Source organism: Magallana gigas, chromosome 5, assembly GCF_963853765.1.
Source record: "Magallana gigas chromosome 5, xbMagGiga1.1, whole genome shotgun sequence".
In the NCBI taxonomy this organism is placed as follows: Eukaryota; Metazoa; Mollusca; class Bivalvia; order Ostreida; family Ostreidae; genus Magallana; species Magallana gigas.
The window spans coordinates 30,632,947-30,656,614 of record NC_088857.1 but is presented as its reverse complement, the minus strand read 5'-3'; the positions used below and the strand labels follow the sequence as shown (position 1 = coordinate 30,656,614).

Sequence of the window (23,668 nt, the reverse complement as noted above, 5' to 3'; positions counted from 1 at the left end):
AGACGCAAAATTTCTGTAGGAACTTACCGTAGGATATACATGTATACATAACAAAGAATTTTTTTTTTATGAAGGCGACAAATCAATATTAATCATATATGAATTCAAAATTGTTACTAGGTTCATAGAGTTAATATTTCATAAAAGATTCCGTAATGTTTCAACAAAGTTGCTTGGATCCCACTGGGGACATACATGTAAGTGTAAATGTTTAAAATATCATTCATTACAAAGGCATTAAGGTAGAATGCATGCAAAATCTAAAAATGAATGTATAAGGTTTGTTTGCCACATGTTAAGTTGTTACAAATTCATAAAGAGCTAGACCTTGATTTGCATTAATGATCTATAAATATTTATCTTAACTTTAATAAATTTATCAGTGGTTTTGTCTTGACTTTTTGTATATTATAGCGAGAAAATAATGCAATGATATTTATAAACGGCCGAATAATCATCATTCTGATTTTTGTAAAAAATTGTATGGTCAATGAGTAACGCTTCGTTTAATTTATATATATTGTTTATGTATTTTATCCGTGAATAATTTTATCCAGATTTTTTTTATTTAAAGGTGATATGCGTAACATAATTTGTGGTTTGTTTTAACCAGTCTTCAGTTTAAGAAGGCAACAGTTCTCTTACATGCTTACAATGCGATAATTGGTTTACTGTCAGCCAAAGTCTCAAACCGGAAGGCACGCGTAGAACACATGAATTGATTCTACGCGTAAGAAAATAGAGCAGAAAGTTTTCATGCCTTTCAGTAAATATGTATTATAAAAACACGCATTAAATCTTTTAAGTCATCTGTGTATAAACAAAATTCTATTTAGAAAATAAACAAAGCGTTTTATTGATAAAAATATTCTTGCTCGGGTTGAAATGTGAAATGAGTTACGTAACTGAATGCACAGCGTCGTTGACGATTCAGTGGGTGTACGAGCTCATTAATCAATAGAAGAGGTTGATGGTGGAATCGAAATTAAAGTTCCCAAACGCAATGTGCCATTTTTGAAAAGTTGTGAATTTCATTTTGACAATCTTTCACCTTAATACTACCAAACTTCATGCGCAAGCAAGTTAAAATCGGAACGGATTATACACAGATGTTTTACAAATTAAATAGGTGTTTCATTGGCTTCCAGTCTACATGCGGTATGACTGCTGTTCGTCTCTCAAAGAAAATAAAAACAAGTCTGAATTTGCCTTCTCGTTCGTTGGCTCTTTAGTTGATTAAACTGAATTTAAATTCTAAACAATACATTGTAGGCAAAATCTATAATAGATTATACATTTTGGAAGACTTATACATCATATAATATATACAATCTTATCGATTGAAGAACCAAGTTAGATATTAATGTTCATGTTTTCCGGCTTAATTGGAATCAGGCTTGGGGTGAATTACATTGTAAAATAATGCATTACAATACCATTACTTCATGAATTAGGGCATTAAATTACCATTACTTAATTTTCTTGAAGTAATGCAATACATTACCATTACATGAGTAAAGTAATGCATTACCATTACTCTCTGAAAAGTCAATAAGTTTTTAAAAAGTAATTTAAAAACTAAACAAAGAGTTTTTGTAAATATTTCATAAATAAAACATGCTTAAAATATTTACAGGTTCATGTTCAAGTTCACTATCAGGTCCAAATTTAATGACTTATACAAGATTGCTGTTGCACTTGTAGTTCTCAAAGTAAGGTTGGTCCCGTAACATTTACACGCTAATGGCGGAGTTGACAATCTCTGTTATGTATGTCTCTGATTTTCGGAGTATGATTTTTAATGAAATGAACGGTTGTATCGTAATTCGTGTAGGTGATGCACGAGTTTACACAAAAAAGTTGTAAGTGGCGAACGGATTTATTTTTATCTATTAATTTTGCATGAATCGCAAATGAAGAAAATCGTGTCAGATAAGTCGGTCTTAAAAATCAAAATTGCGACCGTGACAAAATCTTTTTATTGTCAAAGTTCTTGGAATCTTATTGTAAAAAAAAATATTTCTAACGTCAGGTGCCTGTGTTTGTTATCGGTATACAAATGTTCACTTTGTTTGTTATTCAGCAGTTTTGGAGTTTTCGGTGTTTTCATAAAACTTTCATTACGGATACCGTCCGACTTGTGGATTTTCCCTTGGATCACAAAATTGAATAAATCTAATGATTAAAATGTTCTACCTTGATATAGTTGTTTGATTTTCCCGGTTAGTAGTAATTTGTAAAAAATTTCCTTGGGGTCTTATTTTACATAATATACCGTTGTGTCAATTTTCTACAATTATGAAGGCCGGGATTGAGTAAAATTTAGACAAAGTATCAGACAATTGCATAAAAGCCGAATTAACATAGATTGTAACAACTAATTCAAACTCATAAATTTTGGAAGCATATTCGATAAAAATCCAGGACAATTACAAATTCAATCTTTCAAAACCTCGTCTTTCAGTACTTTGATTTTACATGTTATTTTGTAATTATGGTTAGCTTATTGTTGGCGAGGAAACACGAAAACACAAAAACCCTCTCCGCTCTAAATCTGTTTAACCTTATATATGTTGCTTACTAGCCTTTTTTTGAAAAGGTTTATCATAGATTTGATATACCTTAAAACAGCAAAAAAAAAAAAAAAAAAAATTGGCAAAGGTACAAATATATGGCTCACCATAATGATAGAAAATCCAGAAGTCGGTGGGGAAGAATAAATTAGCAGACTTGTATAAATATATCTTTTATATTTCTTGGTAATGCGCTTTTTGAGCAGTCTAGAATATCACTTTTTGGTCTTATAATTGTGAAACCGAAACGTTTAAATCAGGATTGAACGTATTACATAAAATGCTAATAAAAATGCCTGAATGACATGACACTCCATAGATGCAATAGGATACTTGGATTTAAACAAAAGATTTGATTTTCCGGAATACATCGTGTATGTTTTATTTAAAGTAGAAATGTTATCATTAAGGCAGTTTGGTAAAGGTGTAATGTGCACTTGGGCGTGCTTGAGAAATATGACTCTTTTGCTTTAACTAAAATTCCTTGTCACTGAAATTCTAAACACTAGACTTTGACCCTTGCGTGCACGGGTTGACATTGCATATTATATCGGTTATTTACGAAATATATACATCGACACACTGTATTGTTGACATTTGCATAACCAAGCTTAAGCCTACAATAATGCTATTAATTTCACTATACTCTGCTCAGTTGGAATAATCTGTGTCTCGAGACAGGCCTTCACCACAGTAAAAATGCCTCCCATACCCCGTATTGTAGCAAAATATTTCAGAGTCGCTCCGAAACGATTTTGGAGAAAATTAATGAAGCTGCATTGAAAATAACAGTTAAATTATTCATAACAAACCATTTTGAGGCAGTAAATACCTTTCATCTAAAAGTTTAATTCATATTAATGAAAAATTCAACACTTTTTTACCAACTTTTTTTTTCTCGCTTCGAATTTACACACCATGTTGACATTTGGAACTCTCGAATTTTTCATATAAAAAAATCTGTATTATTATGTAAGAGTCATCTCCCGTATTTCCTTTGATAAACAGAATATATGACAAATCTGCAAGGAAAATTTACACCTATTTGTGATTTCGTTTCTGAGTTTATCCATGCAAATGTGATATTGTGGAAATATAAACTAAAGAGCCTCCTGTGATATTTAAATAAATGTGCAAGCGCAAGATTGTAAAATCCAAAAAATACGGATGATTTCCGGATTCTTTACAAGAATTTTCGTTAATTATTAATTAGCGAAGCTTGATTGAGAAAAAATAAAAACAAATTGGTAATTTTCAAGTGCCACTGATGTTTAAAATATATAAAACAAAAGACAGTACTCTTCCAATTTCTCGGTATAAAAGCCCCAAAAAATCGAATCTATTATTCTAATATAGTAGTATAGATTTCTACAAAGAAACTGATTAATATCTACGTCAAAGAAATTTTAAGTTCTCAAAAACATTATCCTAACGTTAACGTTCATAAGTCTCTTATTAATAACGATTCTGTAGTAAAATCAGATGTTTGGGAATAAAACTTCGTATTTTTATTCAAAATTTGGATATTATATTCACGAGCAAAAACACATTAAAACTACATTATGATAGATTTTTTAAGGAAGGGGGGGGGGGGGCGTGCAATGAGAACATATTGATGAAAGAAGACTAGAAACAATCTCAAATTATGAACAGAGATCCTAGTTTTAAAAGTTAACCTTATCTTGAAACAAAAAAAAACTAAAGTAACCAAGATTCTCAACAGAATACATACTTTCGTCAAAGGAAAAACGATTGTTTTTTGGGGTTTTTTTGGTTAAATTGATATGCTTAATACACCTAGACGTATACACCTAGGTTATTTTTATTATATTAATTCAATTATTAATAAACACGTTTTTAAATCATTTATGCTAACTTGAGACCTATATCAAAAATGATATAGGTCTGTTTAAAAACTTCATTTGCAGATTTCTACCTTGTTTTGCAAAACACTCGAGCGTTTCCTGTGTCAATTCAGAGTGTTAAGTTAACAATGATTGCATTTCTGAGTTAGCTATGAAATTTAAAAGATTGACTTTCGGTTGTTAAATGAAGATTTCAGTTTCGGTTAATGTTTTTCTTTGGAATTTTGCCATGCAAATAAAAAAATGCATGTTCCTTTTTACTTCAGAGGAAAGCTATAAAAGTCATTATTTATTTATTTTAAAAAAAACTTGATTTTGAGACTTTCACGGGTTACAAAGTAACACAAAAGAAAATATGTTTCTACGCATATTCTGTTGCGTCAGAAACTTTTGCAAAGGATTTTTTTTTTACACAACCTCTATTATAAAAGTTAAATATATTTATAGGTACTATGTTGTGTTGGTTAATTTATATTCATATCTTTAAATTTAACCAGTCAGTTCATTTTAAATACATTTGTTTATTGAGAAATAGTCAACATGAAAAAAATATGGATTTCTTCTTAATTTAATCATTATTGTGTTTTTCTCTATCCCTGTTGGGCCCCTGTAAGGTTTCTTTTAGCCGAAAGCAAATTCAATTGCATGTAAGAATCTATCACTCCCTTTTACAGTTTGGTAACAAAATTAATATAAACATAAATTCTTAACATGCTGAAGATATTTGTGAGAATAGTTGTTAAACCTCAAATACCTGATTTCCAGAAAGGTGTTTCCATGTAAAGATACCTCCTCGGAAATGGGACCCCAAGGCTGTACCAAAAAAGAGTAGCAAAAACAAAAGAAGCCTCATCCTTTATTGACCAGAACTCCGCTAATTGAATTGAATGGCATTGCACGTTTACATGCGACTTCTGCAAAGTGTTTAAAAGATTTCCTTCTTGTATTTAAATACCCTGCACTGAATTATATATACTAAGCATGCGTATTTCATTGGTATCTAGTATCTTTTTAAAAATCGGGGGTTCTTTTTAGTCCATTAATGCTTGATATGTAATTGTTCTTTTGTAAATGGATATCCGGCTTGGTTTAAAACAAATGGGGCATGGAATGCATGATTTATCGCCTTTTCTTGATAATCTAAACTTTTAACATTTGATTGGAATTCGAAAAAAAATGAGTTGTCAAGGTGATAATGTTTGTCATATAAATGCACTTCTTAGACATCAATTTCCATCGTTTTTATACACAGATAAGACATATTATAACGTGCTAAACGCAAGCAGGTTTAAAAAAACCCAATACCTTCATTTACGATCGATAATAGTAGTTTACATGTGTATTGAATTATGTGTAACACAAACCTTTATTACGCAACCTTACTTTAGAAAACAGTTCCCTGTTCACAAACCGAAAGTTCCGTCAAGTCGATTTTTTTTTAAAATTTATTCCATAAGCAATTCCCTGCAACTTTCTGATAAATATAGCTATAACAGGGGCCAATCTTGTGATTAAAGGCGTGGTTTGTAAAGATGCAGCATGAGTATGCCTATTTAATCAAATAAGACCTTTTTCAAAATGGAACATGCAAGAAAAGATTAAGTATTCCTCAGAAATATCAGTTTTCAAACAGGAATGGTTGTGTGAAACTTTTTTATTTGTCCTTATTTTAGTACATTTGATTGTCAAAAAGATTATGAAAATTAGGCATATTTTAGTTTTTAGATTTAAAAAAAATCGTCAAAATGACCTCTTTGTCAGAAAGGACTCAGACAAAAGAACTATGGACCATTTGTAGATATTTTCAATTAGTGTTTCAAAACTTCGGTACTTTATTTATATACTTTAGGTATTACTTAACCCTTAATAATTTAACCGATTAACCCTTAATAATTTAATCAAAAGGACGTATGAAATACAGTAGAAAGATGGCAGCAATCACATGTATGACATTTAGTTTTTTGATTGGATTTGTGTTTATGTCTTTAACCTCTTAGTGGTAAAATTTCAAGGGATTGTAATGTAAATAATTTTCTTTTCCTTTTCACATACATGTATATTTATACATTGTTGGGAGACAAAAACATTATACACTTACTATGTAATCATTTTACAAAAATCTTCTATAGTTGTTAGGTAGACGTTTACCCTTTATAACGCTAACTTAACTAAGTACTCTATCTAATAATTCGGAAAAATTTCAATTATATTTTAAAAAAAGACTAAGTTTCAAGCGTTGTATGAAAGATAGGTAGGTGTATTTCTTTTATGTATGGATCATTCCTTTGTCACACTGACTTTAAATCAAATCACACATATTTACCCCCAGCTGCAAAACATGAATCACAACGACTTCCCACTCTACGAAAGATCGAATCATAAGTTTTTCCCCCATCTCTTGATTATTTTAAACTTTTGTGCTTTAACTCCTTTTTTTAACCACACAAAAATGATTTCACTCTTGGTAAAATGTAAATAATCAAAAGTTAATGTGCTTGAATTTCAACTCTTGTATGGGAAATAGTCTACTTCAGGCTCATTTGCATAAAAAAAATTACAGTGCAAGGCATCACTGAAGTTTGATATACATGTATATATACCTTATATTACGTTATAGCAATATTTTTATCAATCAACGACATTTTTTTTTGGTTATGAAGAAACAAAATTGATATGTTTTATATTATATATTTAATGATGACAAGAATAGTGTATCCTTAGTATATGAATTGTGACAGAAGATTTTTCTTGAATATATATTCTTATGCAGATTGATTATATATTCTTATGCATATTGATACACATTTAAAAATAAGAAAATCATGATTTTTTTCTTGTCCATCTTTCATGTTTCATATTATTGCAGTCTGATCATTGATCTAATGGTTTGAACGTCAATTAGAAAATGTGATGGAGAATCCCTTTCCTGTGACTAAATTGGGTTTTTTGCGAAATTTTTCTCTGAATTCTTTTTTTTTTTTGGTTTATTTTGTGTTTTTGTTTTTACTTTACATACAGGTGTATGTAATACCTGTTCGCAAAAAGAAATGTTGCATTTTCTCATCCCCTTCTAATATAACGTTCATTTACCTCTTCTGCTGCCTAATATTCTTGAAATTACATGAATTGTAAACAAAAAGGTAACTGCAATGAAATCGACATTCATGGTGCATTTAAATTATGTCAGTCGTCTTCTTTACACACTCTGATCCGACGACTCTACTTAAAAGACAGTTATCGACTTGAGAAACCTTGTTATCACTTCACTCTTTAAAACTGTTCATTGTGAAGATTCGAAACTGTCTTAAGTGTTCAGAATATTTACATTCTTCTTTGATAACACTGGATTCCAAACCTTATTGCCCTTGAAAGCTTTCTTAATTCAACTCAGACACTATCTCCATTTTTATGTCGACATTGCACCAAAAGTTTAGAAGCTACAGACTATTGACATGGATAGTTCATTCAATTTGAAAACCAAGATCGCACAAAAGTCAAATACAATGTTTTGTGGTAATCATTATATTGACTTTATACAAAGCGATTATTTGTGTTGTCGTGTGATCTGCTTTATAACTTCAATTTTTGTGCCAAATTTGAATACTTCAAAAAAATGTTGATTCCAGATGGGTGTTTTTGATCTTTATTTATGCTCGTCTCCATTTCTTCTGATACCACCACGCTTATGCTTAATGTTGCCCCATGTAGTTGGCGTTGTAAAGCCCTATATCAGTATTTAATCATTTTTTGAACTTTTTTTAAAATTTACTTGTTCAAATAATTACATTGTATTCATCTTTTCAAAGCGCTTATGTAATTATGATTTAAGTAGATTTTGTTCATGTGCTATAGTATGTTTAATACACTTGTCTAATTAATTAAAGTATGCTAATGTTTCACATTTTTAATGTACGCGTCTACTTGTATTTACTTGTTGGAGCGTGTTTTATGGTCTTTGAAAAGTGCCCGCCTTAGTAATTTATAATTATGTTTTATAGTTTGTTTTAATGTACATTTATTTGTACTTTTTGGTCTTTTAAATGCTTTCGTTTAACAATTTGCCTCATTCAAACCCATTCTTTTGTTTATTAAGTACAATTAATTTACGCAATGGCCGATTGTGCTAATTCCTTTTTTAGCACATGTTTTACTCTTTTGTGTGAGTAGTTCGAAAAATTTAAATAATTTTGATTTTTATTGCATTAACTAAAGAATAAAAAAAAAAAAATTATAGATATTTCATATCAAATGTTAAAAGAGTGTTAATTATTAGAAAAGAGTTAGTTTGTAGTTACATTTATTTTAAAATCAGAAATAAGAAAAACCTAACTTATTTTCAAAAGCAATGTACATTGTAAACCGTATCTGTTTATGAATATTTCTTGTTTTTATTTTGAGTGGCGGAATTTTGATATGAAATGATTCTTTAATGCATTTGATCAATGCATTTCATGTACAGTCACTCGTTAAATTAACTCTTATAGGGTAAAGGTTTAAATTATTATTTGCAGATTGCTAACTTTGTAAGAATCTTAAACCTATGATATTTTGGTACTATGAACTTTTATTGAATATAAGGTACATATGAAAGACTTGAAGTATTGACCTTTTCTCACGGGAATCAAGCGATTACTTGCAGGAATCTTCATATCTATATCAGATAAGAAAATCAAAACGTTGATGGCATGCTTAACATGACATACAATAACAATATACCCCTAAATGATGCACGCAAAATAAGATACACAACCGATTTTTAACATAATGCAGGCATTGCATGATAAACGCACAGAACATCTAAAATATCATATTTACAATGCATCATAAAATTTATTTGGAGTTAGTTACACAGAATTCGGCGAAAGTATATCCGACAAAATACCAAGTTTACTCAAACAAGTAATCAAATAGCATGTATTACTAACAAACAGTTATGGAAATTTCAAACAAAAAAATGTCCGAAGAGAAGTTTTAGGGCTCTATGAATTATTGGACAAAAATAAGAGAAAAAAACCCACACAAAACCCAAAACAAAAACTAAGAACGTTTTGCATTTCTTCATTTCCAATTTCAATTTTTTTTATATTTCTACAGTGGAGTTTGAAAAAATTATCTAGGTCGTTAGTCTACATAATATTTCCAGAAAAGTTGATATCTTCGTAAAAATTATAAAAATTGTCGTCGAAATCTATTTATTTTAAGTGGGTTTTTTTTATCTATGACACAGTCCTTACAGATTCGTTATTGTCAACTGTTTGATATCGTCTGAGGGTTGCTTATTATGTATGTGCATCGGCATGTCCATTGTCCACGTTCCGATGACCCTGCCATGACCTTGTGGCCCCATGTGGCCCCGTGACCTACAGTCATGACTCTGGAGATAAGAGTTTAATATATAAAGTCCATTTTCAGTCTAAAGATTTATCCATAAGACTGTCGAGAGGTAAGAACATGGAAATTAATTGTTTAAAAATAATTTGATATGGCATACAAAGCGCTATGATTTTTTTTAGAAGCTTCATAACAGAAATATGTATAAATTTTAAACACATTTGCTGCATGCAATGTTGCTCTTCTTTTGAACAAGTAAAATTTGATAGTATACGATGTATACATCATTACTGGAATATATTTACTTACCTTTGAATAGAAGATTGCTGTATCTAGCATTGTTTTCCCTGTTTCTTCTTTTTTAAAGTTTCTCGTACGACTTTTTTTAAATGCATGAATTGACATATTTTTGAATTCTTTTAAATTATCATTCAAACTTATGAATAGTGTTGGTAATTATATTTTTTCTTAAACCGTATCTTATTCACGAAACTATGAGAGTATCGGAGACATCACTTATTCATGTAAAGAAATATTATTTTATTATTATTGTTTTGTATTTTAATTATATTTTAAATCCGATCTAGTCTTGCCATAAATTTTCTCATATATCTCTGCTTATCTCTCTTTTTGCATAACCTCTATAGATAAAGATTCTTCCTACCTAAAATTTTAAAATTACTAAGACTGTGTAAATACTTAATTTTTCATAATATGACAATTTCTTATTACTACACAATGCTTTGTGATCTACTCTAAATTAAGAAATTTGAGAAGAGATAAAAAGTACGAAGTACTCTCAGTAGATAGACTGCAAAAAAGTCAGAAAAACAGAGAATAAAAATTCAAAGGATGCACAACTTAATACAATAGAATTATTACTCATCAAATTTTGTTTTCCACAGGAAACATGAAGGTTGCCGTATTTTTGTTGTGTCTGATCCCATTGGTGCTCTGTGCCCCATCTGACCTCGACAAAAGATGGCTCATTAATCGTAAGTTTCATATGTGGAGCCAGGCTCCCATCTACGTTTTTTAGGAGTGCATCTATTTTTTAAACAAACGAAAACATAAAGTGCCACGTGTGACCACGAAGTATAAAAATATTGTCAAAAATTTGACTTTCAGTGTGTATGTGTAGAAATTCGAAGAGAAGTCATTGTTTTATTATTATATAAGAGATATGAACAGCATCTATATATATATATATATATATATATATATATATATATATATATATATATATATATATATATATATATATATATATATGTATGCAGTTTTAAAAAGACACGAAGAAATAAACTATAGATCAATATTTACAGTTTTCCTGATTTTGTGATAAATATTACAGTTTATTGGTAATTTCCAAAACTACATGTGTTTTATCCAGTTCAGAGAGTGAGTGAAGTAAGTCATAGTTTCGTTTTCTTTCAGTTAATGGTGTCATTGACCAGATCAAACATTTGGTGACCCCAGATATGGAGCAAGGAGCTTGTGAAAGTCTCTGCAAGAGTGTTGTGGCTGGACTTGGATCCCTTGTCTGTCCAACAGCTTGCTCAACGTGAGTGCAAATAACCTAATAAAACCGTACCTATAACCCTTATACTTATTTATGAGATCTCGACAGCAGATAGAGTATTACTTAAACTTTAATACATACCTAATAAAAATACAGCGTTTTTACATATGCAATACAGCTTATTTTATAATTAGCGTATCAGCTTCCAGGGCTAATATCGATCTGCAGGGCTGATAGGATTCGTATCACACCCCTTACAGTACTCGTGTGGCTTTTTCCCTTTAGATTAGGTTAACTTTTAAGGCAATGATCCATACGTCTTAATTTTGCTGAGGCACAGAAAATGTCTTCGATGTTATTACTAAGTATGGAATAAATATAAGAGTACATAACCTTTTCAATATTATACCATGTATCAGCCCTCAACCAATAGCAAGGTATTGATATATTTGGGTTGATACAAGGTGTAATATGGATAATGTTATGTATTTTCTCTATTTATATAGACAAGCCATCTAACTATTTTTTTAAATGTAACTTTAAGGTCACATGGCTAAGAACTGAAAACAATTCGTTATATTTGATTAATAAAAAAACACCTGTTTATTTACGCCACATATTAATAGTGACTTCTTAATATAGATATAGGGTTTATTGATAAATTTTAGTACTGTTCATTGATGACACGTTATTTATTGCATGACTTTTATACTCAATGAAATTTTTTTTCACTTGTAGCCTCGTCGGCACCATCAACGGATAAATAATAAACAGATGAAACCTCGTAACTTATGTTCATTTGTCTTCTTATTTAGTACAAGACAGGTTTATTTCTTGGGTCTAATGAACATTTGAATCAATCTGTATCTTGTAGGCCTGGGAAAAGATTTTTTTTATCATTTGTACTAATAGGCCATATTTATTTATTAAGAAATCTGCATCGTTTTAGCCGGGCACTGCTGAAAGCAATGTCCCGGCTGTAGGCAGGCAAATCGCTCGTTACTATAAATAGCACAACTTCAAAAGTAAACAAAAAACCAAACAGCGTCAAGGTAAAAGCTTCCGCTATACCAAATAGTTACACAAAAAGCCACGATTTGTCAAAAGTGTTGGCATTTTGTTTCTTTTTTTTCTAATTTCGAGAGAGTTGTCTATCTTTTTTAGTTTTCTTATTAATAACGTGTTTTAAAATCAAGACTATGCATTTTGGACACATACAATGCGCATGAATTTCCCTGAACTACTTTGCTGGGCGTTGAAGAAATGGGGATTGAATATATAATGCTTGTTGCAAAATTCAAGGCTACAAAATTTGGGAGAGAGAGAGAGAGAGAGAGAGAGAGACTTTCAGTCTTTACTACACGATATGCATAACGATACACCAAAAGAGCCCGGCCTTTAGTACTTCAGTACTTTGATTTTTAAAGTATTGCAAATATGTACAGCAATGTGCCGATAGTGATCAACTATATTTAAAATGGCCGCGTAGTAACCTATCAGATGTTTCATAGAAAAAAACTTTGGAATATGTTTACTTACCTTTAGTTAATATTCTGTAGTGTATAGCCTTTTGACTTGAGTACTCTCTGTATCTGTGTAGGAATCGACCTTTAGGGACTCTGAACATAGTATGTTTGGGGTGTTTATCCAGCTACGATACGTCGTTTGCAGCCACCAGCTGATTTTTACAGATGAATATTTCATTGTTGTTTAAGTTCACGTTAAATGCTTAACTTGATATTTTCGATTTGGTACAAATCTGGGTCTGAGCGGGCAAAGCCATAGGTTGCATATTATTTTGTTATTTGAATTGAATTGGAATTGAATGATTTGAGCTTTATGTAAATGGGGGCATTGTCGCTTTTATAAACGTAATTATTTCTTGGAAAATGACGGGCAGTAACAGGTGGAAGTAGTTATAAATAATATCAATATATTTTCGGGCAATAGTATAACCACCACAAACAGTCATAGAACTTACATATTGTACAATATTAAAAAAAATTCAGTCCCATAACATAAAACTCCACTTCGGTGTCGGAGATTGTGATAGACAACATTGCATCCACTCTACACAAGCCTTTCACCAAATTAAAACAATGTTTTCAGTCTTAACATCTATTTTGCATTCATCACTAAATATCACTTTATTTCAGTAATTAACAAGAGTTAAAATTTGTTTCCTCAACACCACGAACGCCGTGCTTTTACGTGTGGTTCTCGAATTCTAAAGCGCTTCCTTCCGTCCAACCTTTTTAGAATATCCCTGTTGATATTAAATTCTCCTTTTAAAATAAGAGCCCATAAAACAATGCTGTGATGTCTGATAATTTTCTCTGAATGTTTTTTTAATCAGCCTCAAAAGCTTATGACTGTGTCTTTCACTTAATTTTGCATGTTACCTTTTAGACGAATGTTTTCAACAATACCCCACTTGCAATATCAGTCAACTAGGATGAAATTCTAGGTCTGAGTATTTTTATTCTATGCGCAGAGAAACGATTCCTCCTTTTAATTCGGTACTCAATTTTATACGGACAGCAGCCAGGTTGTTTAAATTGTATGACGTGATAGTCACGTGAATATGCTATAATTTAAGGTGACGTAATAGCAGTTACTAATGGCACATCGCTGTAATTCAACAAAAGCATAAATGAATACATTTTGAAGTGTGGGTATTCAAAGATGTGCAATGAAAAGGATTTTGTAAAAGAAAAGAATTCAGCCTTACAAATTTTTCACCATAATGGATTAGTCTGGATCTGCATCCATGTGTTTGCAGATCAATTGAAACAAAGTATTAAAGGTGGGGAAAGGGTTTGGATTTAAAAACTGAACTAAATAATAAGCTTAATAAAACATAATTTTACTGAATAAAACTACCAAATAACGATCCGATATTTTTGTAAAATTGATAATTGCTGTATTTTAAGGTTCATGAATGTTGCTAAAATTCATGAAATTCGACTTTTAATGGCTTTTTAATAGTCATTAATTAAAGAGGGATGTCTACTGTTGAAATTTGTATGCAACATGCAACTTCATAAGAATCAGAAACGCGAAACTTGCGACTTTGAATGTTGTGTTGGCTTTACACAGTGAAATTGTAAGCTACAGGAGGTAAAACAAATCACTGTATATACATATGGTACGGATAACTCTTTGCAAGGAACTACCTGGGGAAAGTCTAAAAAGCTAAAAAGTCATAAAAAATTGACAAATAGAATAGGGTCAAAATCTCAGAAAAAGCCTCTTCGTTTTGCTTTTGCTTGTAATTTTCCTCATAAATTATTGCTGGGACTTGCAAGGAGTAAATGAAAGGAAATTGGGCTGAATGGGAGTTGAAAATTCTACTTACAGAGTTATGAAGTCACACATCACCTTGCTATAGCTAGTTACTGTATCCAAATAAACTGTTCCGTGCCACCTTAGTCATGTTACTAGTCTTTTTCTGTTGCAATTTTTAAAAATGTTACCCAACAAACGAAAAGAAACATGTTGTTTACCTTTTTTCTCTTGGATTTAGATACACGTATCTTTAAAGAACAATGTGAAGTAATAGCTAAGCAGTTTTATTATATTCATGTTAATTTTTTCTGGAAATCATAAAAAAATCATAATAGTTTCCTTTTTTCATAATAATTATGTATATGTAAAAATTATGAAATATCAAGGAACACATAACTGTTTTAAAAATAAATACGGAACACATGACGTGAAATTTGAAAGAACACATAATTCAAAATAGTTGATAAAGTAAAAATGACACAAATTAAAGGAAAAAATCAATTGGAAGCTCGTTATTGTTCCATGGTATGCTCATAATGCCCATTCATTTATAGGTGATTGGTCAATGTTAGGTTGACAATAAATACAATCTTGTTACATAGATATCTTTAAGTACACAAACAGAAAAATATCCAGAATATCATACAAAATGTGAACGAAAAATAAATTAATATAATAAGTTATTACATAAACAACAAACATGGTCTTTAAGAACATAAGAATAATGAATGTGTTAATTATATATTGAACAGCATTTGGTACATTGTCATACGAATACGTGTATATGTTTTAGTTATTTATCTGTTAAATCTGTACAAACACTCATAAGTTTGACTAGTTAATCAAAATGTTATCTTCACTCCTCAGAACATCCAAAGATTCTTTTCCAAAATTCTAAATTTAAAAAAAAATATTGAAATATTAGCAATTCCTGAAATACAATAATTTGTTGGCTTTTGAATTCATTCCTTTAGTAAATTAAGCAGTTTAACACTCTTAAACTAGTAAATTTTCATTGCGGTAAAATCTTTTTCAAAACAGTGATACTTTCTATTATTTCTACGTTAAAATTTTTTTATGGTTTTCCTTCCCATTAAGATAATAGATATTATCATGAATAGAACTGAAGGTAATTAACACTTACAATTTATGTGTTTGAAACCAGTGGTCTTGGTATATAGTACTGAAAAAAAAATAAACATTAAAACATTTCATCGATGATTGAAAGAACCATTTACAGCATTATGTTTAAAATAATGTTAGTGGTCAAAGGTTATTAAGTTTTAATTTTTAGGCCCAATTTACGACTTAAGAACATGTAAACGCAAACATCACTATTGCATAGAGGAGACAGGAGCAGAATAAATTCCACATATTGACAAATGCTCTGGATTTGTTTTTACCTGTGTGGATAAATTGGAATTTCCGTCTTCCCACTCCCATGGGGAAGGATCTTTGAAACTGTAAACTATAATAAAAAATGGAAAATGAAACAGTTTCAAAATTTGTTGTATCAAATTAATTTATTATACTATTTTCATGTCTTAGTAGATTTAAAAATATGTAACAGTCCTGTCTTAGATTTAGTGTTTTAAGAGACTGTTAACCTATCAAATATTTTGTATATGGTTTTGTACCTGTAGGTTCATAAATCGCAGGGGAGCTAAAGGTTCCGCTTCTACCGGTGCTATCAAACATTGGTTTATTGCCAAACCACTGCAATTCACTCGACTGACTATTATATTTAAAAAGAAATTGATAGTATATCCTACTTTTGAACTAATATATCATGAACATATATCAAACAACTTTCGAGTCGAATTCCAGAGCAAGTACAAGATTTGACTGCTCTCAAATTGATGAACGATTGCAATTTTGTATTTTGTTAACTTTTTTGCAAGAAGTGCTTATATATTCTTACAAATGTAGTAACTCAGCTACATACCTGCTTCCACTGGTTGATTCTGTGTCCTCCTTTTCGTTATCTTTCCGTTTTTTTCTTCTTGCCAGAATGAGGCAAATCAAACAGCAAGAGAGTAGCGATAAAAGTAAAATCGGTAGTGCTACACCAACTGCGACGATGGCTTCGAAGTTTTCTGTTTTCAAGCATATATTGGCATGTAAATCAATTTTCGTAAATGTGAAGAAAGATAATAGAAATAGAAAAAAGAGAAATCCTGATAATTTATGAAATTGTCAACCGGATTTAATGCTCACCTGCAACAGTGCTAGGGTCTGTAATGGATAACAAATTTTCAGTTGCTTTGGTCACTTGTGTTTCGTCTGGTATACTTGTAATTGAATCTTTATCTTTTGATATGGACACTGATTCGGTTGTCGTAATACTAAATGGTGTTGTGGCAGTTTTCGATGTTGTTGTTTCTGTTTCCAGTGTGTTTGTGGGTTCTTCTGATGCTTTAACTACTTTGGTCGTTGGATCATCTGTTGATGTTGTTAATAAAGAATTACCTGATGGCATTGTTGTTGATAAATCATCCGTTGATGTTGATATGGTCGTTTCTGTTGATGTTATTTTGGCTTCCGTGGGCGGTTGTCCAGATTTTGAACTGACCTCTGTCGATGTTAAACCAGTCGGTTCTCCTGATGCTGTACTTGCCTCTGTCGATGTTGAAATGATAGTTTCTTCTGATGTTGTACTTGCTTCTGTCGATGTTGAAATAGGTGGTTCTTCCGATATTGTACTTGATTCTGTCGATGTTGATAAAAGTGTTTCTGCTGTTGTTGTAATGGTCTTAGATGATGTTACCGGTTCTGTTGATGTTGTTATGGTTTTTGTCGACGTTAATAGGGCTCGTTCTTCTGATGTTGTACCGGCCTCTGTCGATGTTAATAAGGTTGGATCTGCTGATGTTGAAACGAACGCTTCTTCAGAAGTTGTACTAGCCACTTGTGTTGTTGATATGGTCGGTTTTTCTGAGGTTGTACTAGCATCTGTTGATGTTGTAATGGATGGCCCTTCTGATAATGAACTTGCCACGGTTGATTCTGAAGTGGACTGTTCTTCTGAAGTTGTAATTGCTTCTTTTAATGTTGGTATTGATAGTCCTTCAGATGTTGTACTTATTAGTGCCGCTGTCGAAATGAGCGGATCTTGTGATGTGCTGGTATCTGTTAAAATTAATATGGTCGGTTCTACTGATGTTGAACTTGCCGCTGGAACTATTGTAATTGGTATTTTTGTTGTTGATGTTGTTATGGTTTCTGTCGATGTTGGTACTGTTTGTTGTGTTGTTGATGTTAAAGCTGCTGTTGATGTTGGTGTTAATGTTGTTCGTTCTGATGTTGTTGTTAAAGCTTTTGTCGATGTTGTTGTTGGTTTTCCTGATGTTGTTGCACTGGCTTTTGTCAATGTTGATATTGTTTGTTCTACTGTTGGTGTTGAAGCTGCTGTCGATGCTGTTGGTGGTGTTTCTGATGTTATTGTAATGGCTTCTGTCGATGTTGATACTGTTTGTTCTGTTGTTGATGTTAAAGCTGCCGTTGATGTTGGTGTTAATGTTGTTTGTTCTGATGTTGTTTGTAAAGCTGTTTGAGATGTTGTTGTTGTTGTTGGTGTTCCTGACGTTGTTGTAATGGCTTCTGTCGATGTGGATGTTGTTTGTTCTGTTGTTGGTGTTAAAGCTGCTGTAGATGTTGTTGTTGGTGTTTCTAATATTGTCGTTGTCATTGATTCTGTCGATGTTGTTGTTTGTACTATTATTGTTGTTGTAGCTGCTATTGATGTTGTTGTTGGTGTTTCTGATGTTGTTGTTATAGTTGCTGTCAATGTTGTTGTTGGTTCCGTTGTTGTTCTTAAAGCAACTGTCGATGTTGTTGGTGTTTCTGATGTTGTTGTTGTAATGGCTTTTGTTGTTGATACTGTTGGTGTTTCTGATGTTGTTGAAGCTGCTGTCGATGTTGTTTTTGGTTCTGATGTAGTACTTTCCTCTGTCGATGATGTTAGAAGTGAATCTGATGTTCTTGTTAAAGCTGCTGTCGATGTTGTTGTTGGTATTTCTGATGTCGTTGTAATGGTTTCTGTCGATGTTGTTGGTGGTGTTTCTGATGTTGTTGCTATAGCTGCTGTCATTGTTGTTGGTCCTGTTGTTGTTGTTATTAAAGCAGCCGTCGATGTTGTTGGTGTTTTGGATGTTGTTGTTGTAATGGCTTCTGTCGATGTTGAAACTGTTGGCGTTTCTGATGTTATTGAAGCTGCTGTTGATGTTGTTGTTGGTTTTGATGTTGTACTTGCCTCTGTCGATGTTGTTGGTGGTGATTCTGATGTTGTTGTTATAGCTGTTATCGAAGCTTTTGTTGGTGTTTCTGATGTTGTTGTTATAATTGCCTCTGTCGATGTTGATACTGTTTGTTCTGTTGATGTTGTTATAGCTGCTGTCGATGTTGTTGTTGGTTTTATTCTTGTTGTACTGGCTTCTATCAATATTGGTGATGGTGTTTCTGGTGACGTTGTTGTAATGGCTTCTGTTGTTGATGTTGTTAAAGCTGCTGTCGATGTTGTTGTTGGTGTCTCTGATGTTGTTGTTATAATGGCTTCTGTCGATGTTGATAATGTTTGTTCTGTTGATGTTCTTATAGCTGCTGTCGATGTTGTTTTTGGTTTTGTTATTGTTGTACTGGTCTCTGTCGATGTTGTTGTTAATTTTTCTGTCGATGTTGACTCTGTTTGTTCTGTTGTTGGTGTTGAAGCTCCTGTCGATGTTGTTGTTGGTGTTTCTGATATTGTTGTTGTTATGGCTTCTGTCGATGTTGATAATGTTTGTTCTGTTGTTGTTGTTAATGCTGCCTCCAATGTTGTTATTGGTTCTGAGTTGGTTGTTAAAGCTGCTGTCGATGTTGTTGTTGGTGTCTCTGATGTTGTTTTAACTTCTGTCGATGTTGTTTGTGGTGAATCTGATGTTGTTGTTATATCTGCTGTCGATGTTTTTGATGGTTCTTCTAATGATGTTGTAGTTATGGCTTCTGTCGATGTTGATACTTTTTGTTCTGTTGTTGTTGTTGTTGTAGCTGCTATAGATGTTGTTGTTGGTGTTTCTGATGCTGTTGTTCTGGCTGCTGTTGATGTCGGTGATGGTGTTTCTGATGTTGTAGTTATGGCTTCTGTCGATGTTGAGTCTGTTTGTTCTGTTGTCGTTGTTGTAGCTGCTATTGATGTTGTTGGTGGTGTGTCTGATGCTGTTGTTATGGCTGCTGTGGATGTTGGTGCTGGTGTTTCTGATGTTGTAGTTATGGTTTCTGTCGATGTTGAGACTGTTTGTTCTGTTGATGTTGTTGTGAAAGCTGCTGTCGATGTTGTTTGTGGTGTTTCTGATGTTGTTGCAATGACTTTTATCGTTGTTGATACTGTTTGTTCCGTTGTTGGTGTTATAGCCGCTGTTGATGGTGCTGTTGATGTTTCTGAAGTTGTTGTTGTAATGGCTGCTGTCGATGTTGATGATGTATGCTCTGTTGGTGGTGTTGTAGCTGCTGTCGTTGATGTTGTTGGTCCTGATGTCGTTAATAAAGGTGCTGTCGATGTTGTTGTAGGTATTTCTGATGTTGTTAAAGCTGCTGTTGATGTTGTTGTTGGTGTCGCTGATGATGTTGTGGCCGCTGTCAATGTTGTTGTTGGTGTTTCTAATGTTGTTGTTGTTATGGCTTCTGTCGATGTTGTTGTTGGTGTTTCTGATGTTGTTGTTATTGCTTCCGTCGATGTTGTTACTGTTTGTTCTGTTGATGTTGTTTTAGCTGCTGTCATTGTTGTTGTTGGTATTTCTGATGTTGGTGTTATTATGGCTTCTGTCGATGTTGTTACTGTTTGTTCTGTTGATGTTGTTATAGCCGCTGTCGATGTTGTTGTTGGTGTTTCTGATGTTGTTGTTGTTGTGGCTTCTGTCGATGTTGGAACTGTTTGTTCTGTTGATGTTGTTAAAGCTGCTATCGATGTTGTTGCTGATGTTGGTGTTGTTATTGCTTCTGTCGATGTTGTTACTGTTTGTTCTGTTGATGTTGTTATAGCCGCTGCCGATGTTGTTGTTGGTGTTGCTGATGTTGTTGTTGTTATGGCTTCTTTCGATGGTGTTACTGTTTGTTCTGCTGATGTTGTTATAGCCGCTGCCGATGTTGTTGTTGGTGTTTCTGATGTTGTAGTTATGGCTTCTGTCGATGTTGATACTGTTTGTTCTGTTGTTGATGATGTTATAGCTGCTGTCGATGTTGTTGTTGGTTTTTCTGATGTTGTTGTTGTTGTGGCTTCTGTCGATGTTTTAAGTGTTTGTTCTGTCGATGTTGTTAAAGCTGCTGTCGATGTTGTTGTTGGTGTTTCTGATGTTGTAGTTATGGCTTCTGTCGATGTTGGAACTGTTTGTTCTGTTGATGTTGTTAAAGCTGCTATCGATGTTGTTGCTGATGTTGGTGTTGTTATTGCTTCTGTCGATGTTGTTACTGTTTGTTCTGTTGATGTTGTTATAGCTGCTATCGATGTTGTTGTTAGTGTTGCTGATGTTGGTGTTGTTATGGCTTCTTTCGATGTTGTTTCTGTTTGTTCTGCTGATGTTGTTATAGCCGCTGCCGATGTTGTTGTTGGTGTTTCTGATGTTGTAGTTATGACTTCTGTCGATGTTGATACTGTTTGTTCTGTTGTTGATGATGTTATAGCTGCTGTCGATGTTGTTGTTGGTGTTTCTGATGTTGTAGTTATGGCTTCTGTCGATGTTGGAACTGTTTGTTCTGTTGATGTTGTTAAAGCTGCTATCGATGTTGTTGCTGATGTTGGTGTTGTTATTGCTTCTGTCGATGTTGATACTGTTTGTTCTGTTGATGTTGTTATAGCTGCTGTCGATGTTGTTGTTGGTGTTGCTGATGTTGTTGTTGTTATGGCTTCTTTCGATGGTGTAACTGTTTGTTCTGCTGATGTTGTTATAGCCGCTGCCGATGTTGTTGTTGGTGTTTCTGATGTTGTAGTTATGACTTCTGTCGATGTTGTTACTGTTTGTTCTGTTGATGTTGTTATAGCCGCTGCCGATGTTGCTGTTTGTGTTTCTGATGTTGTTGTTGTTATGGCTTCTGTCAACGTTGATAGAGTCGGTTCCGTTGATGTTGAACTTGTCATTGTCGATGTTGATATAGTTGGTCTTGCTGTTTTAAATTTGAAATTGTAAAATTTTTATAAATTTTATAATTACATAAACTTATTAACAGTAGAACTAAAACAGCCCATTTATATGTTGCTAATATAAGATTAAACTGATTTTTGTAAAAAAGTGTTTAAAATTCAAAAAAAAAATTAGTCCTGTCGCACGTTCTATGGTCAGATCCGATATTTAGTATTTTCCTTTATTCATATCTCAGCAATAGAAAATTTTCCTTGAGTTATTTCGAAACCATGTATTATTTTATATGTATAGCTTCAATAGAAAATATTCTATGACCATTGTCTGTGGTACATATACACCTATATTGAAAAACAACTTGGTAATCTACCCAGAACATGGTATTTTAGCGTAAGAAAGTTTAGATGTAAATTAAAATGGAATACATTAATTATATTCATAATATTTGGAATCCAAAATTGAGAAGCGCCTAATATGGCCTTAATCAAAAGTATCCTATACAACCTTTTACCGTTGACATAATTAGTTTTTATAGAATTTTACAATTCAAATATTTATATTGATTGATAAGTTTCATTCTAATGATTAAAACTGGGGTTTTTTTTACTTTTTTTCTAACTGTCTTTTAAAAAGACAAAAGTTCTTCCAGATACAAAATCATTTAAATTCTTTGAATAAGTATTATGATCTACAAACGTGTAAGTGTTTACTTACGTCTCTCACATACGTCGTACACATCGTCACAACAGTCATCTCGGGCTTCACAACGTAGGTCACAGTGACACGAGTTGTCTGCAGAGTTCCCTTCATTGTTCCTGTCATCGTGATCGCAGATATTTTTTTTTTTCGCACAACTACCTTAAAAATCAGAATTCGGGTTTTTTTTTTTTAAAGAATAAAGTGTTGTCGCTTTTATCTTATTATCAAAAAGTAGATAAACCATTGAATATCAATCGAATTTACAAGATACAAAATTATATACTGCATATTAAAATATCCGAAGTCAGGCATTTATTTCAGAGAACGGGCCATAAGATTTTAGGTGAAGATTTTATTAATAATTGATTGCTAAATAAAATTTATTTTTAATCATTATGTCATCGCAATTTCTTTTGGCTTTCAATATAATTTTAAGTTTGCATTTAGCTAAGGCTTTGGTTAGTTTTAGAATGCCATTTATCTTTTCAACTCCCCCTTATTATAAGCAAACAATGTATTAAACTATCCAATAAAGTAGAATTATTATGCTCAAAGCACATCCTTAAGAATCAATTGAAAAGGTCCCAATTGATCATCATTTCTTTAAATAATAATATAAAGAACTTCAATTAGAAAAAAATATGTCCTATTAATATATATGATATGTAATATTTCAACTTACTTTTGTTTAATCATGCTCAAACGAATACGATGGTTAAGAAAGGGGGAAAACCACAAGTGCAATATCTCAACCACTTTAAAATTTTACAGCATCTTCAAATTAGTTAACTGAGGGTTGACACATTAACATTAAGTTGTTCACTACAACATACATCATTTTCCTGATTACTTTCTTATCTTTCAAGGGAGATATTTTGATAGAAATTGTTCCCCTTTATGGTTTTTTGACAATTTCAATTTTCTGCAATTGTTATTTTATTTGATAGAATTTATTTGCAAATTATAATCATTGATTTTAAGAACGGAAGCACAAATTTAAAAACTATTAACATGACTGGCTTTTTTTACATGGCAATATCATAATTTTATCAAAATATTGCTAAACTATTTTTTAAATTGAAAAAATTTGAACAAAATGGGATGGCACATAAAAAAATTCTGAATGACTTTTTAAAAAAAATCATATATCAACTTAGCATCTGCTTTAATTAATAAAAATTTCATGGCAACTTTCTTGGCATTCAATGGTGATGCTACAATAGGAATCACCCCTACCCCTTATTCTTAAATTTTGACTTTTTGTGACAATCAATCTTGTAA

The 23,668-nt window shown here is 32.1% G+C and overlaps 5 protein-coding genes across 12 annotated transcripts in view; all 5 read right to left on the bottom strand.

Moving 5' to 3' along the window:
- The window catches only part of LOC105338278 (uncharacterized), a 50,925-nt gene extending 45,556 nt beyond the window's left edge, over positions 1–5,369 (bottom strand). For 6 of the 8 annotated variants that reach the window (XM_066084233.1, XM_066084237.1, XM_066084234.1 and 3 more), the window contains exon 1: positions 5,193–5,369. In XM_066084233.1, the coding sequence (XP_065940305.1) occupies positions 5,193–5,291 (99 nt within the window). In that variant the 5' untranslated portion in view covers positions 5,292–5,369. The remainder of the gene's footprint in view (positions 1–5,192) is intronic. The other 2 variants (XM_066084240.1, XM_066084239.1) reach the window with 1 other exon arrangement.
- A 12,213-nt stretch (positions 5,370–17,582) lies between these two features.
- LOC136275609 (GATA zinc finger domain-containing protein 14-like) lies at positions 17,583–19,456 on the bottom strand (the record flags this gene model as incomplete). Its single annotated transcript, XM_066085204.1, has 1 exon — positions 17,583–19,456. A coding segment is annotated over one exon (1,809 nt), but the record flags the coding sequence as incomplete, so codon positions are not given.
- On the bottom strand, positions 19,444–20,317 carry LOC136275608 (GATA zinc finger domain-containing protein 14-like; the record flags this gene model as incomplete). The annotated part of the gene is made up of 1 exon (XM_066085203.1): positions 19,444–20,317. A coding segment is annotated over one exon (858 nt), but the record flags the coding sequence as incomplete, so codon positions are not given.
- Positions 20,188–20,842, bottom strand: LOC105338277 (myb-like protein D; the record flags this gene model as incomplete). Its single annotated transcript, XM_034483030.2, has 1 exon — positions 20,188–20,842. A coding segment is annotated over one exon (522 nt), but the record flags the coding sequence as incomplete, so codon positions are not given.
- Positions 20,843–22,510, bottom strand: LOC136275607 (GATA zinc finger domain-containing protein 14-like). The gene is made up of 2 exons (XM_066085202.1): positions 22,416–22,510; positions 20,843–21,713 (listed from the first exon to the last, which is right to left on the bottom strand). Exons 1-2 carry the CDS (start codon positions 22,508–22,510, stop codon positions 20,843–20,845), a joined length of 966 nt encoding a protein of 321 aa, XP_065941274.1.
- Positions 22,511–23,668: the final 1,158 nt, after the last annotated feature.